The sequence below is a fragment of the Chelonoidis abingdonii genome, chromosome 19 (assembly GCF_003597395.2).
Source record: "Chelonoidis abingdonii isolate Lonesome George chromosome 19, CheloAbing_2.0, whole genome shotgun sequence".
Classification (NCBI taxonomy): domain Eukaryota; kingdom Metazoa; phylum Chordata; order Testudines; family Testudinidae; genus Chelonoidis; species Chelonoidis abingdonii.
In genome coordinates this window covers 3,724,972-3,738,810 of record NC_133787.1, presented here as the reverse complement: position 1 = coordinate 3,738,810, position 13,839 = coordinate 3,724,972, and the positions used below count along the sequence as shown (strand labels likewise).

General features: G+C 43.2%; 1 protein-coding gene across 1 annotated transcript in view; it reads left to right on the top strand.

Annotated features, from left to right (window-relative positions):
• Positions 1–13,839, top strand: part of RANBP10 (RAN binding protein 10) — a 161,586-nt gene that overhangs the window by 26,267 nt on the left and 121,480 nt on the right. Inside the window, 1 exon segment of the mRNA XM_075073672.1 lies at positions 10,962–11,014. Within this exon segment, the coding sequence (XP_074929773.1) occupies positions 10,962–11,014 (53 nt within the window).

Genomic DNA, 13,839 nt, shown 5'->3' with positions numbered 1-13,839 from the left:
CCTCTGATTGGCACAAGCAATGTTTACACCAAATAGGGGAGCAGGTGCCAAAAGGTCTGGCTTCACCCCCAAAAGGTGAGGTAATGCATATTGTTGTAGAATGCGTTCAACACTGAATGACAAAGGAAGAGGCCAGGGCAATACCGGTATGGCAAGTGATACAGGATGCAGACAGGAACCCATTCTAACACATATTAAAACTGGAATGATTTTAAAAGGTTCTTGACTAAGATTTTACAGAAAGTTACATCTGGATCCCTTCTATAAGTGTTCTCTGGGAAGGCAATAGCTTGATTTCCTTATAAATAAGTCCCCAGTTAAGGCTACAGTTTAAAAATAAGGCTAAACTGTAATGTTGTGACCAGTGCTTGGATTTTTATATAAGTAATTAAAATCTCTAGGGCTTCTGTAGCATAGTAGTGATGTGTTCTTACGCCAAACTTGCTTGACCTTCAGAGTTGCAGTGAAAAGAGTTTGACAAGAAAGATGAGTGAATAGTAGGAAAGGCATCAGAGGAGTGGCTGCTTAAGGTCTTCTCCTAATGTAATCGGGGCACTGACTTAATTAGCCCCAATTGAGCTGCTTCTGTTTTGTCTGAAACCTTCCCAGGTTTCTTAATGCTCCTGTAAAAATTATAGTTTAGCCACTGTATTGCGCTAGTTCAACATATGATGCCACTTCCCCTATGCACAGACACCCGCCCTTAGCTGTGGGTGGATTTGGAGCCTGCTGTCTGCCTGTTGAAGCAAGACAGTGTTTTTGAATTTGACAGACTTACAAAATCCTTAGTAGTCAATGATTAGTTGCATTTAATCCACAATTTGGGATGCTACGGAATTGAGTGTTCGGGAAGTCAATAAACTTTGTAAATGATCAGAATCCTTCTGGTGCTCAGTGTTCTCTCCCCACCCAGGACACTTCAGGATAAAAGTCTGCTTACCTCAACTTTCATTTTGGTTTCCTCTGTAAAATAAACTCTCGGTTCTAGGTGCACTTCCCTTTCTCTGTCGATTACATCTCGGACTGTATTCCATCCTCATAGTCTAAACGGGCATCAACAATGGAACGTACTCATTCTTACAAAAATGTACTCAGTAGGAAATATACCCAGTTAGGGCTCTGATTAATAATAAACAAAACACTACCCAGCGTATTGGGTGAATAATCTTGTGTAGTCACAGTACTAGTATAGGAATGTTTAGACTGGCGGTGGCTTAGGAGCAGATTTAAATGTTTATTAGAAAATATTAAATAAAGGTGATACAAAGAGTTTGATATGTCAGTCATTGGTCATCGGGGGAAACATACAGAGTATGGGGGGACGCTGGCAATTGGTTATGGTTCAGCATATAATACATTTAGCCTGTTATGTCCCCATTGCGGTGTGTATGGTGGTTGGGGTCAAGATATAGTAGGGGGGCAGTGAGGGTACATCGCTCATATAGTGGGCTACACACAGTCATGGGTATGAGTAAGCGGGCCGGGTAATGGGGACAGGGTGACCCTCACGTGGTGGAATCTAGATTGGTAAGTTCAGGACTCAGGGGATATGGTTTAGTAGAGGGGTTGTAAGGGTTTCCCCCTCTCCCCCGTGGGTGCGTGGAGCCACATCGGCTCACTCCTGGTATTGGCGGTGGCCGGTGATGTGTTTTTCAGCCTCTACCCTCCCAGACTTTGTAGCCATAATATGCGCTGGTAACGCTCCAACAGAGATAGCAGTGGTGGTACACGTAGTGTAGATGGGACTTGGGCAAAGCAACTGTTGTCACCTAATCCTGATCAGTAATACTTAAAATACTGCTGCTGATGTTGAAGTATGTTGTTAATCTGATAGCGCTCGCTATGTGCTAGGAGCTTTCCAAGCACTTGAGGACTGTCTCTTCTCCAAGGAGTTCTCCTAGTTGGAGCTCTCTCTCTTCAACTTGCTCAGAGCAGCGGAGGATGTTGAAATGTGCACATCTCTTCTGTGTAATACACCTAACTTCTGCCCCTTCCTTAAATGAGCTCCATTTGGAAGAACTCTCTCTCTTCCTTGGTTAATATTTGTCCAACCCATGTAGTAACTCCATGGCATTTAAGCCAAATGTATCTGTTCTGCAATACAGGGTTATTATGTGGCTGTGAAGACTTTGTAATTGATGTCAACATTTGGAATTCACGAGCCAGCCTTGTGTCCTTTCCTCTGTATTTTTCTTTGCTGTAATTCATGCCAAGCCAGGCACTAGGTAATATTTAGTGAAATAATGGAACCATAATCATCCAGCATTGTGAGGTGCCTGTTATGCTAGTGCTGATCTTGGCTTTTTACCATCCCACGTGAATGATTGCATGATGTTCATTCTCTGGGAGGCAGTGAATAAACACTGAATTCATTATTAATATATGGCACAGCTACAGTTTAATTTGTGTGTTGCACCACAGAGCTGCAATTTGCTCCCTGTAACTAGGTTAAATTAAATTTTGGCTATTAGTAGATATATGTTAATCTGACTTGCAAGTCTGTGTTAAGCAGGATACCCAAGTATTTCATCTTATAGAAGCCAATGCAAAGCCTTGTTCTTTGGATGCACTTTCCAGTGAATGATCTGGTAGGAGGAGGTAGGGAAATGCATTAGGTGGCAAGCTCTCTTTTGGTACTGTGGTCAGCAGTGAAATAGGTATGATTGCAGGAATGTCAGTAGTATTTAGGACGGAACAATCAGTTGCACACCTACAAAATGGGAAATGACTGCCTAGGAAGGAGCACCGCAGAAAGGAATCTGGGGTTCATAGTGGACCACAAGCCAAATATGTGTCAACAGTGTAATGCTGTTGCAAAAAAAGCGACCATCATTCTGGAATGTATTAGCAGGAGTGTTGTTAGCAAGACACGAGAAGTAATTCTTCTGCACTACTACGCACTGATTAGACCTCAACTGAAGTAATGTGTCGAGTTCTGGGCACCGCGTTTCAGGAAGGATGTGGACAAATGGGAGAAAGTCCAGAGAAGAGCAGCAAAAATGATTAGAGGTCTAGAAAACATAACCTGTGAGGGAAGATGGAAAAAAATTGGCTTTGTTTAGTCTAGAAAAGAGAAGACTGAGAAGGGACATAAGTTTTCAAGTATGTAAAAGGTTTTTACAAGGCGGAGGGAGGAAACGTTTTTCTTAACCTCTGAGGGTAGGACAAGAAGCACTGGGCTTAAATTGCAGAAAGGAAGTTTTTCCTAACGTTCAACCTAAACCTTCCCAACTGTCAGGGTGGTTAAGCACTGGAATAAATTGCCTAGGGAAGTTGTGGAACCTCCATCATTGGAGATATTTAAGAGCAGGGTAGACAAACATCTGTCAGGAATGGTCTAGATAATACTTAGTCCTGCCATGAGTGCAGAGAACTGGACTAGATGACCTCTTGAGGTCCCTTCCAGTTCTGTGATTCTATATTTGGAGTAGCAAACACCTTCCCCTGAATTAAAGCTGGCAGGGGAAGCTGAAGTGGTCCTTGGTACTATTGTTTTTCACTGCAGACTTGCCAGGATAAGTCACTACATTGTTGAATCTGTTTGAAGCTAGAAGAGCTAGAAACTCCACCATTTAAAATGAAAGCGTATGTTCTGCAGGCTTCTGTAAAAATGTGTGGGAGACACTTAAACCCCTGTATTTCCGATGCCCTGTTCCAGGGGAGGCCCATGAGTTGTGAACAGCGGAAACTTAATAAAAGCTTATTGCCCTTTCTCTCACCCCAGGGGTGTGTAAAGTGCTTTGCGTATGTCAATGTGGGCCCCGCTGTAGATGTGCATGCATGGAAGATGGGATTTTATTTGAATAACAGCGTGTGTCGGGGGCATGCACCCCGTGCTGTCTAAGGCTCCCTAGAGAGGACGTGGTTGTGGCCATCCATCAGTTCCCTCGTACTGTCTGAGACAGACCCCAGCAAGAGTCCAATCCGTCTCTTGTTTCAGGGACCCTAAATTGAGCCTTTTCAACTGGCATAGTGAAGAAATCTTAACTTTACACTTCAATCTAAAGGGCATTCCTGAAAAGAAAAATCAGTTTACTTCCCTCTGTACACTTTATGCCAACCTCAACCCCTCATGGCAGAATCTATACCCCAGAGTTGAAACCCTTCCTATCCTGTGACAGGCTTATCATCAGCAAGGATAGACATGGCTAATGCCTCTCTCAGTAAGGGAAAGCCATATCCCAATACATGTTCTTTCTCTCCAGGACCTGCAGGTCCAGGAACACTTGGCTCAAGCTAACTCTGCTTGGGCAATCTGTGTGTCACTTGTAACTGTCACCTCTGGTGTCTAACCAGTGTGAGGTTGCATATAAACCAACATCTTCCCTCACTCCCTTGAGTACACATCACACTCCAGGATCAGGCAGTGGAAAGAAGGTGAAGAGGATGCCCACAGAGTTGGCACAGACAGCATTGGCACTGACCACCTTACTGTTAGTGAAGTCCCTGGTGCACAAGACCTCACTATTGACTACCCCAGTACCTGTTTCAGCTGCCTTGATGATGGCACCTCAGTCTGTGTCACTTCCCAAATGAAAGAGGTTCGTTATGGACAGCCCAGCGTGGATGGACCCACTTTGAAGATCCTCATCTATTTAGTACACTTAAAGCAGACTAGCCTCTTGTTCAGCTCTGTTTTAAGGCCCATCTCACAGTGATACCAGCTTACCATCCACCTGTACCGTTATGCTCAGACTCTTCTTACCCCATGGTAAGAGAGTTTCTCAAAGGGTTATTACAGGTTATTCACCATTCAGAGAATCAGCTTCTGCCTGAGAGCTCAATACAGTCCTGAGGCTCAAGAAGCATCCGTTGAAACCTCTGTCAGTCTGCTTGTTACACCACTTCACTCTACAGTTTGGCCTTCCTAGTGGCTCTCACTTCAGCCAACAGAGCGTTAGCTTCAGGCACTTGCGGCCAAACTCCCCATACAATATTCCATAGGGACAAGGTGGTGCAACCAAAGCTCATTCCTGAGGAAGCTTCAGAACTTCATCTGAACCACCCAATCAATCTGCCTGTCTGCCTCCTGAGGCCACATTCAGCACTGAGAGAAACACTGCACCCACTAGGTGTATCCAGGACTTTGGGATCAAACCATTTAGACTGTTGCCCTCTCTGTTTCTCACCACAGCCATGCACCTAAAGGTTATCTCATCAAGAAGGATATGGAAATAGATAAGTGTGTGTCTCACAGTTACCAGCTGGCTGGTGGACAGTCTCACCAACATCCCTGCTCACTCTCCTAGAAAGCAAGCAACATTTTCTGCCTGCTTCAGGAGCATGCCAGTATCAGATCTGTAAGGTGACAACCTGGAGTGTCCCCCTGACTTTTGTCAAACACGTGCCTGGATTTAGCTGCAAAGCCAGATGTCAAGTTGAAGAGAGCAGTATTACACTGACTGTTCAGCTCATGTAGCTGAAACTTCTCATTCCCACCACCCAGGGATACTGCTTGCCAGTCCTCTACAGCAGAGTCCACACTGATGTGTACTCAAAGAAGAGAGAATGGTTACTCACCCTATGGTAACTGTGGTTCAAGATGTAGTGAATGTGGATCCTACAACCTGCCCTCCATCCCTGCTTTTCAGAGTCCCCAGCTACCTTGGGCTTTGAATTGCAGCTGCTCTGCTCTTGATGCCCTCACATAGGAGCATGAGGGGGCACAGGCCTGTGCTGCCCTGACAGACACATCTATTAAAAAGTCCAATCTCCCATACATGAGGCATATGTGGATCTACAGTGGGTTCCACACTGACAACACCTCAGAGAACCACAGTGATGCTAGGTCTACGCTAAAATGTTAGGTCAACTCAGCCACATCGCTCAAGGTTGTGAAAAAGCCCCGCCCCTTGGCATGTAGTTAAATCCACCTATCCCCAGTGTAGACAGTGCTAGGTCAACAGAAGAATTTCTCCATCAATATAGCTACCAGATCTTAGGGAGGTGGATTAACTATACCAAAAGGACCCCTCATGTCAGTATAGGTAGGGTCTACACTGAAGGTGTATGGTGGTGCAGCTGTGCTGCTGTTGCATTTCAAGTGTAGACAAGCCCTAACTGTAGGGCAAGTAACTGTTTTTTTTCTGGTCCCCAGCTTAGAGCTGGAATTAACTGGAGTTCGCAGGGCTCACTGAGATGCAGCTTAAACAACTTTTACTATGGAGTCCAGACAAGGGTAGAGGCTGTCAGCACTCCTTCAGTTTGGAGAGCCATAAAGGACAGAGGCCTAATTCTGGAAATCACTGACATTTTATTAGAAGGGAAGCGTATTTGTACTGCTCTGTTTTTCTTGGGGGGAAAAGTGTGTTAACCTATTGGGAAGCCTGCCAACTACTCTAAGCAGCCAGGCTGAGACTGCTAGTGCAGCTGTGCACTTGGAGTAAAAGAATTGGCCATTAGCTGCTTCTACCACAAGCTCAATCTCTTGGTAATGTGAGCAGGTTCACTCTCCAGAAATGGTCGTCAGCTTTCTGACAGTATGATAAAAATGTGCCAATACCCTGCCAGAAGAAGTCAAGACTGGAAGTTCTTTAGGGCTGGGGCTCTTTCGTTCACATATTGTGCGGCACTGACCATGTCATCAGTACTAAACTAATCAGTTTCCTTGAAGGTTCAAACCTCTCTGCATGTAACTAGGCCTGAGCTCTCAACTTTCCCTGCAGAATGAACTGCCTGACATTTATTTACGTAACACAGGTGGTTATTTCCTTAATACCTTTAGTGATCAACTGCTGTTTAAGCTAAGCATGGTAAAATTTCTCTGAGTTGCAGTGCCGCTATTCTGTAGCACATTTGTTGAATTTGGAAGCACCTGAAGTCAGTGGCCCTGGAGATGGGGGCGAGCAAAAGGTGGGGTGGGCAGCGTCTTGTTTCCTTTGCCTGAAGTTCTTAGAGGGGGCTGAGTACCTCTATTGTGTGGCCACGCTAGCAACTTGCCAGGAGCCTGTAGGCAACCTTTGCTTTTGAGCAGTTTTATTTCTGTAAAGGGATCTGATTTTTATTTTTCTCTGACCTTTTGGCTCTCACCCTTAAGTTGGTGTGTTTCATTGCTTTGCTGTAACTTCCTAGTAGTCGCTTTCATTTATTAAACATTGACACTTTCCCAGGGCTTGTCTATACAGGAAGTTAAGTTGAATCAACTAAGGCCTTGTTTACACTGCCACTTTACAGGGCTGCAACTTTCTTGCTCAGGGGTGTGGAAAAGCACCCCTGAGTGCTGCAAGTTTCAGTGTTGTAAAGTGGCAGTGTAGACAGTGCACCAACACTGGGAGCCGGGCTCCCTGCACTGGTAGCTACTCCCCTCTTGGTGCCGTGACTGCACAGCCATGTTAAACCACTGCCACGGCAGCACTTTAATGTTGCTAGTGAAAACATACCCTAAGTGTGGATTTAAAAGTGTACTTCATTTTGGAATTGAATTAAGCTAAAGCAAACTAAAGCCACTTCACTTCTCAATGAAAGTGTCCACACAGGACACTTAATGTGTGTTTAACAATTGCACTTTGAATTCAAACCTCTAGTTAATTCAGTTAACTTCGCTTGTATACAAGACCCCAGTGTTTCTATTGAAGTGGAAACCTACAGAGCTTTTTTTTTGTTGGCTTTTTAAAACTTGAATTTCAGGGAAGGAGAGAGTGAACAAATATAGCTCATGTGCTGGAGCTGAAATATCTCAGTACAATGAAGGACTATTCTAGGCACCTTCTAATGTGCAAGAGGATCGGAGGGGAGAGTAAATCTAAAACATGGAACCAGACTCTTAGAAACCCACATGCAATTTCATATGTAAAAATGTGTATGCAGAACTGTTGTCTGCATGGAATCGTATGCTCTGTTGTCAAGTATCAGAGGGGGAGCCGTGTTAGTCTGGATCTGTAAAAGCAGCAAAGAGTCCTGTGGCACCTTATAAACTAACAGACATATTGGAGCATGAGCTTTCGTGGGTGAATACCCACTTGGTCGGATGCATGACTCTCTTGGTTTTGTTTTTTTAAAAAAAAAAAAAAGCGAGCTTCCATGGCAAGCAGTTTTAACTTCTAAAAAAGAGTTGTGCAAAATGTGTATTTGCAACAGTTTCATGGATGATGTAATCATGGACATAAGAATGCATGTAGATCTGGGAAAATAATATAACTGCTTGCCATGGACATGTTAGGGAGCTTGTATATCTGGGGCGACACTGAGTTCTTCAAAAACTATCTTAAATTTTTGAGGTTCTCCAACTGGAAGGTCTTGGAGTCTAACTGAAAAAACTGAGTCCATTTGGACTACTTAATACACATACATTCTACTTCTAATAAACACAGTCATAAATGAATGACTTTAAAAATGGAAACAACTCTTCCGTACTCATGTGGAAAGATGCCTCTCATGCACTTTGGGATACATGGATGTGTTGATGGAAAGCATTCCAAAGCCTGAGGTCCTCAAGACCTACTTTAGGTCACTTAGGTATTAGCTCCTCCTGATTTCTCATACTCTAGTGGGAAGGAGGGTAGCGGATCCTCCTTTAGATATAGTAGGCCTAGACTGAGATCTCACTAAAAGTAACATCTTGAAGCATAATTGTAGCTTAATATGCAGCCAGTGCGGTTTTTGGCATGCAGACTTTTCCAGTTGTTGCGGACAGCCTTCCAGTGGCCATGCTGCTGTGTGATAAAATAGTAGAAAGTGTTTAGTCATGTTTGTGCCTATCCAGGACTCTAGATGCTGTACAGTCATTCAACTCAGTAAATTAAAATGACCAATGACCTCCTGAGCTACCACGCTGGACTAGGGAACAACTCTGCAGTTGCAGGGGAACAGATTAGAAAGATTACTTAATGAATCTGTTCCACCTCAGTATTGCAGAATGCAGTCATAGCTGCAATTAATGGCTTTTCACAGATAGCTGCAATAGGCTACTTGAGACTATCACCTAATTCTAGATGTCAAAAACAAAGTGATGGTCAAATTGAGAGGAATTCCATATATTTTCAAAAAGAGTCATTGGCCAGGGATTGCACTTCCACATTCAGCTCATGGTGAGGGATGAACGAACAAAATAATTGCAGTTTAGAAATCCCTCAGATAAAACTTAAGATGCATGAAGGAGTTCCCACCTCAGTCTTTTCCAGGTTGAAGTATCAGATAGCTCCGCTGCAGTCTTAGCTAGCCACTGTGATAGAACCAATACAGTAATATACATCTGAGTGTCTTCAGTGCACTGACAGACTTTACACAGTGCCACTGTTTCAGTTCATAAGAGTGTACGAATAGCCATACTGGGTCAGCCCAATGGTCCATCTAGCTCAGTATCCTGTCTACCGACAGTGGCCAATGCGAGATCCTTCAGAGGGAATGAGCAGAACAGGCTAATTGTCAAGTGATCCATTCCCTGTTGTCCAGTCCCAGCATCTGGCAGTTTGAGGCTTAGCGGCACCCAGAGCATGGGCTTGTGTCCCTGACCATCTTGGCTAATAGCCAATGATAGACTTGTCCTCCATGAACTTAGCATAAAATCTAGATTGAGAGAGAGAGATTTGGAGTTGGACGTTTAGTTGTCTTAGCTACAACTGATTAATCACACTTGTACTCTGAGATCCTGATTTAGATTTAGCAGTTTTTCTTCCATCCTCTTCAAATTCCAGTTTTGTGGTGAAGATGTAACTACTCTTGTTCAAGGCAGTCTATTAAGTGGTACATGCTAGATAAAGGTAGAAAGACTTAAGTGATAAGCACTCCGTTACCAGCCTTATGTATGTGTGATTACACTGCTTTCAAGTGATATTTGGTCCCTCCAGCCTACATGGAGTAGGAGAATAGCTGATGTCATGTCTGTATTAGGAAACGTGTACTAGTGCCATCAGATTTAAAATTGATCTGATTGAATTGGTGCATTCCTTCAAGCTGCACTCATTTAAACTGAGTAAAACTTCCCTTAAATCAGTTTAGCTTAACTTGGTAAGTTTCCAAAGTAAGCAAGGTTTAAACTGATTTGAGTGAGTCTACATTAGTAAAAAGCAACAAAGAGTCCTGTGGCACCGTAAAAACTAACAGATGTATTGGAGCATGAGCTTTCATGGGTGAATACCCACTTTACATGCGTCTGACGAAGTGGGTATTCACCCCAAAAGCTCATGCTCCAATACATCTGTTAGTCTTTAAGGTGCCACAGGACTCTTTATTACTCTTTACAGATCCAGACTAACACGGCTACCCCTCTGATACTCCTGTGGCACCTTATAGACTAACAGACGTTTTGGAGCGTGAGCTTTCGTCTGACGAAGTGGGTATTCACCCACGAAAGCTCACGCTCCAAAACGTCTGTTAGTCTATAAGGTGCCACAGGATTCTCTGCTGCTTTTACAGATCCAGACTAACACGGCTACCCCTCTGATACTCTACATTAGTAGTTTGCACTGGTATAACTAGATACAGTAGTGCAACTTTTCTAATATAGACCGGACCTAAGACTTTAGGAGGATACTGTTAGCTCTGCTCCTCATTGTGTGGGGGTGGAGCAGACAGCACCAGAAGTGGAGCCCCTTACAGGAATCCCTTTTGACTGTGATGTGGATTTACGTTGGGTAAAGATCAGAAGCCAATGTGCTGAGTTGCTTAAAATGAGCTGATGCTAACCCTTGTTAGTGCTCTTGTCAGCTGCTTGTAAGTTGTCACCTTATCTTGATGCATGAAAACCAAGGGGCTTGTTGCTGTGATTACTCTGAGGTTCTAGTTTTCGTACCAATTAGGAGCTGCAAGAATGTAGCCATAGTTGGAGAGCAGAGAGGCATCCGTTCCCATGGCTGATTATGGCATTTTTCTCTTTGATTTCAGAAACTAATCAAAATGCTAAGGGAAATCTCCAGTGAAACACTGTGGTCTAATTTATAATGTTTTCCTGTATTTCTGGAGGGGAGACTATCATGTGACTTGACCATTCTATGTTTAACTAACAGAATTTTGTTTGTTTGAAGGTACATGGGAATAGGACTCTCAGCCCAAGGAGTCAACATGAACAGACTTCCCGGTGAGTCATGTTAAGAATTGTTTGTATTCAGTGTATTAATCTTTGCAGTAAAATCATATGATTCTCAGAAAAACATGGTCTGTTTCCTCTTCAAGAGGTTGGAAGCAAGGATACTGTTTGGAGAATGGTACATCTGAACTATGGATGTGTTTGCATTTTTTAGGGCTGCTCTTCCAGTCCATGACTGTCAAGCTGTTACTCATTGGTGTGGAACTCCTGGCTGTATGCGGGATACCTGCCTTCAAATGAGTTGGCACTGAATGTGCATGTCAAGTTTGACCTCTTTTCTGCTGTTGTAAGGGTACTTCACGGAAAGCTTGTGTATTATCGCACACACACCCACACCCACCCACCGAGCTTGGGAGCCTTTGCTGCTGAGCTGCTGCCAATTATTATATTGCCTCATTACTCTTCAGTATTATTTTTTAATGTAAGATCTTTGAGTTAGTGAGTTTTGGTTTTTTTAGAAGATGCCAAGGTAACACAATATTGTAAATGATTCTTAATAAACAGGAGGATATTCACTTTTAGACCTTGGGTTCTGGTGACCCAGTTCTTTCAGCTGATTGTTGACATTAGAATGATTCTGTGTTTAGCAGAAAAAATAGATGAGGGAAAAGGGAGGTGGAAGAATAGACGGGAAGAGAATAGGTGATCAGAGGTGAAGGGAGAAGGATTTTTGTTTTTAATTTTGTTAGTTTTCAGTAGTGGGACAAATGGGTTAGGACAACCAATTGGTTGATATGGTGGTCTATAGTGTTGAAGCACACATAGAAAAGGAGAGGCAAAAATGCAGGTAAATTCCAGATTATCTGAATAGTTCAGGCAGGCAGTGGCTCTCAATCTTTCCAGATGACTGTATCCCTTTCAGGAGTCTGATTTGTGTTGCATGCCCCCAAGTTTCACCTCACTTAAACTACTTGCTCACAAAATCAGACCTAAAAATGCAAGTGTCACAGCTACTAGTACTGAAAAATTGCTGACTTTCTCATTTTTACCATATCATTATAAAACACATCAATTGGAATATAAATATTGTACTTGTATTTCAGTCTATCATATATAGAGCAGTACAAACAGTATGAAATTTTAGTTTGTACTGACTTCGCTTTTTATATAGTCTGTTGTAAAATGAGGCAAATATCTAGATGAGTTGATGTGTCCCCTGGAAGATCTCTCTATCCCCACAATCCCATAATGAGAACAGGGGCAAAACCCTGACAAATCTCTGGAAAGTGCAGTTCGCATTTCAGTGGATGATTCCACATTTCAGATGATCTGAACTGGGGATAGCTGCATTTGCCTGGACAATTACTGTCTATGAGGCTGGCTTCTTTTTTGTTACTTGTTTGTGGTGGTTTTTTTTAGTTTGATAGGATCTTTATCAGAGGTTAGAAATAGCCAATTTTCTCCTAGAGGAGGAAGAGGGAAATAAAGCAGTATAAAATTAAATCCTAGCGTAACAGCCAAAAAGCCCTTCAAGGGAAGAACATCTTAATATGTTCAAAGTCTAGGGGAAAATGTCTGTTGCAGTAACTGGAATGCACAAACTGAAACAAGTGTATCGAAAGCATACAAGAGAAGTCAGAATTATCAGTGCTGGTAAAATAAACCTTAACAAGCTGTCTCATTCCCAGGTGGATAGTGCCTTTGAATTGACTGCTTATGAAGGACTTTCCCCCATCTTCTAGGAGAGCTACTGTGGGAAATCAGTGAAAATCTCCTGCAGCAGGGGGTGGGACATGTAAGGACTCTGGGCTGGAATGTGTCCTGACCCTTGACTCCTCTTCCTGCTGTCACAAGATTATACTGATCTGTAGCATAGTGGTCAGTCATCTCTCAGCCAAACCCTCTGACTCTGAACTGGAAAGAGATGGATGGATGGGGTGCATCTCTGAGGCCTTGGGATGGGAAATCTATATGCAGCCAGAGGCTGCTAAGGTGCGAAAGATACAGGTTGGTGGCAGAACAGAGCTGGAGAGAAACTGATTGGAGCATTGTGCAAGGTGTTGGGGGAGAAGGAAGAATCAGCAGATCTAAAGGGGGACTGGGGGAAAGTTTGACTATATTTCTCCAGCATTCTAAGAGTGAAGTCAAAAGCAAGAGAACATTTTTGTCTAATCTCAAGCTTAATATTTGCTGAGTGTCATGTTTATCTTAGAAGTATCAGAGGCCACTAGAACATACAACTGTTTATATGTTTTACTGCCATTCAAGTTAAGTTAGAAAAGCAGCTACTGAGGCTTGCCCTGCAGACCAGCGCTTCTGTGATCTGTGTGTGCCAGCACTGGCAGAGTCAGCTGGGCCTTGGAGTGTGCGCGCTAGGCATGCCTTCCAGTGACTCCTTTCAGCTAAGCAGAATGGCATTGAGGGACTGCAGAGGTCTGAACCTTTCCTACGCCACATGGTCATTACGATGAGCAAAAGTTCAGAGTCACACATTGCCAAAAAGAAGCAGCTACTGGCTTTCTCTAGTACAGGGGTAGGCAACCTATGGCATGTGTGCCGAAGGTGGCATGCGAGCTGATTTTCAGTGGCACTCACACTGCCCAGATCCTGGTCACTGGTCCGGGGGGCTCTGCATTTTAATTTAATTTTAAATGACGCTTCTTAAACATTTTAAAAACCTTATTTACTTTACACACAACAATAGTTTAGTTATATATTATAAACTTATAGAAAGAGACCTTCTAAAAACATTAAAATGTATTACTGACATGCAGAATCTTAAATAAGAGTGCATAAATGAAGACTCAGCACAGCACTTCTGAAAGGTTGCCAACCCCTGCTCTAGTAGCAGTCCTTCTCCCAGGACTATCAAATCA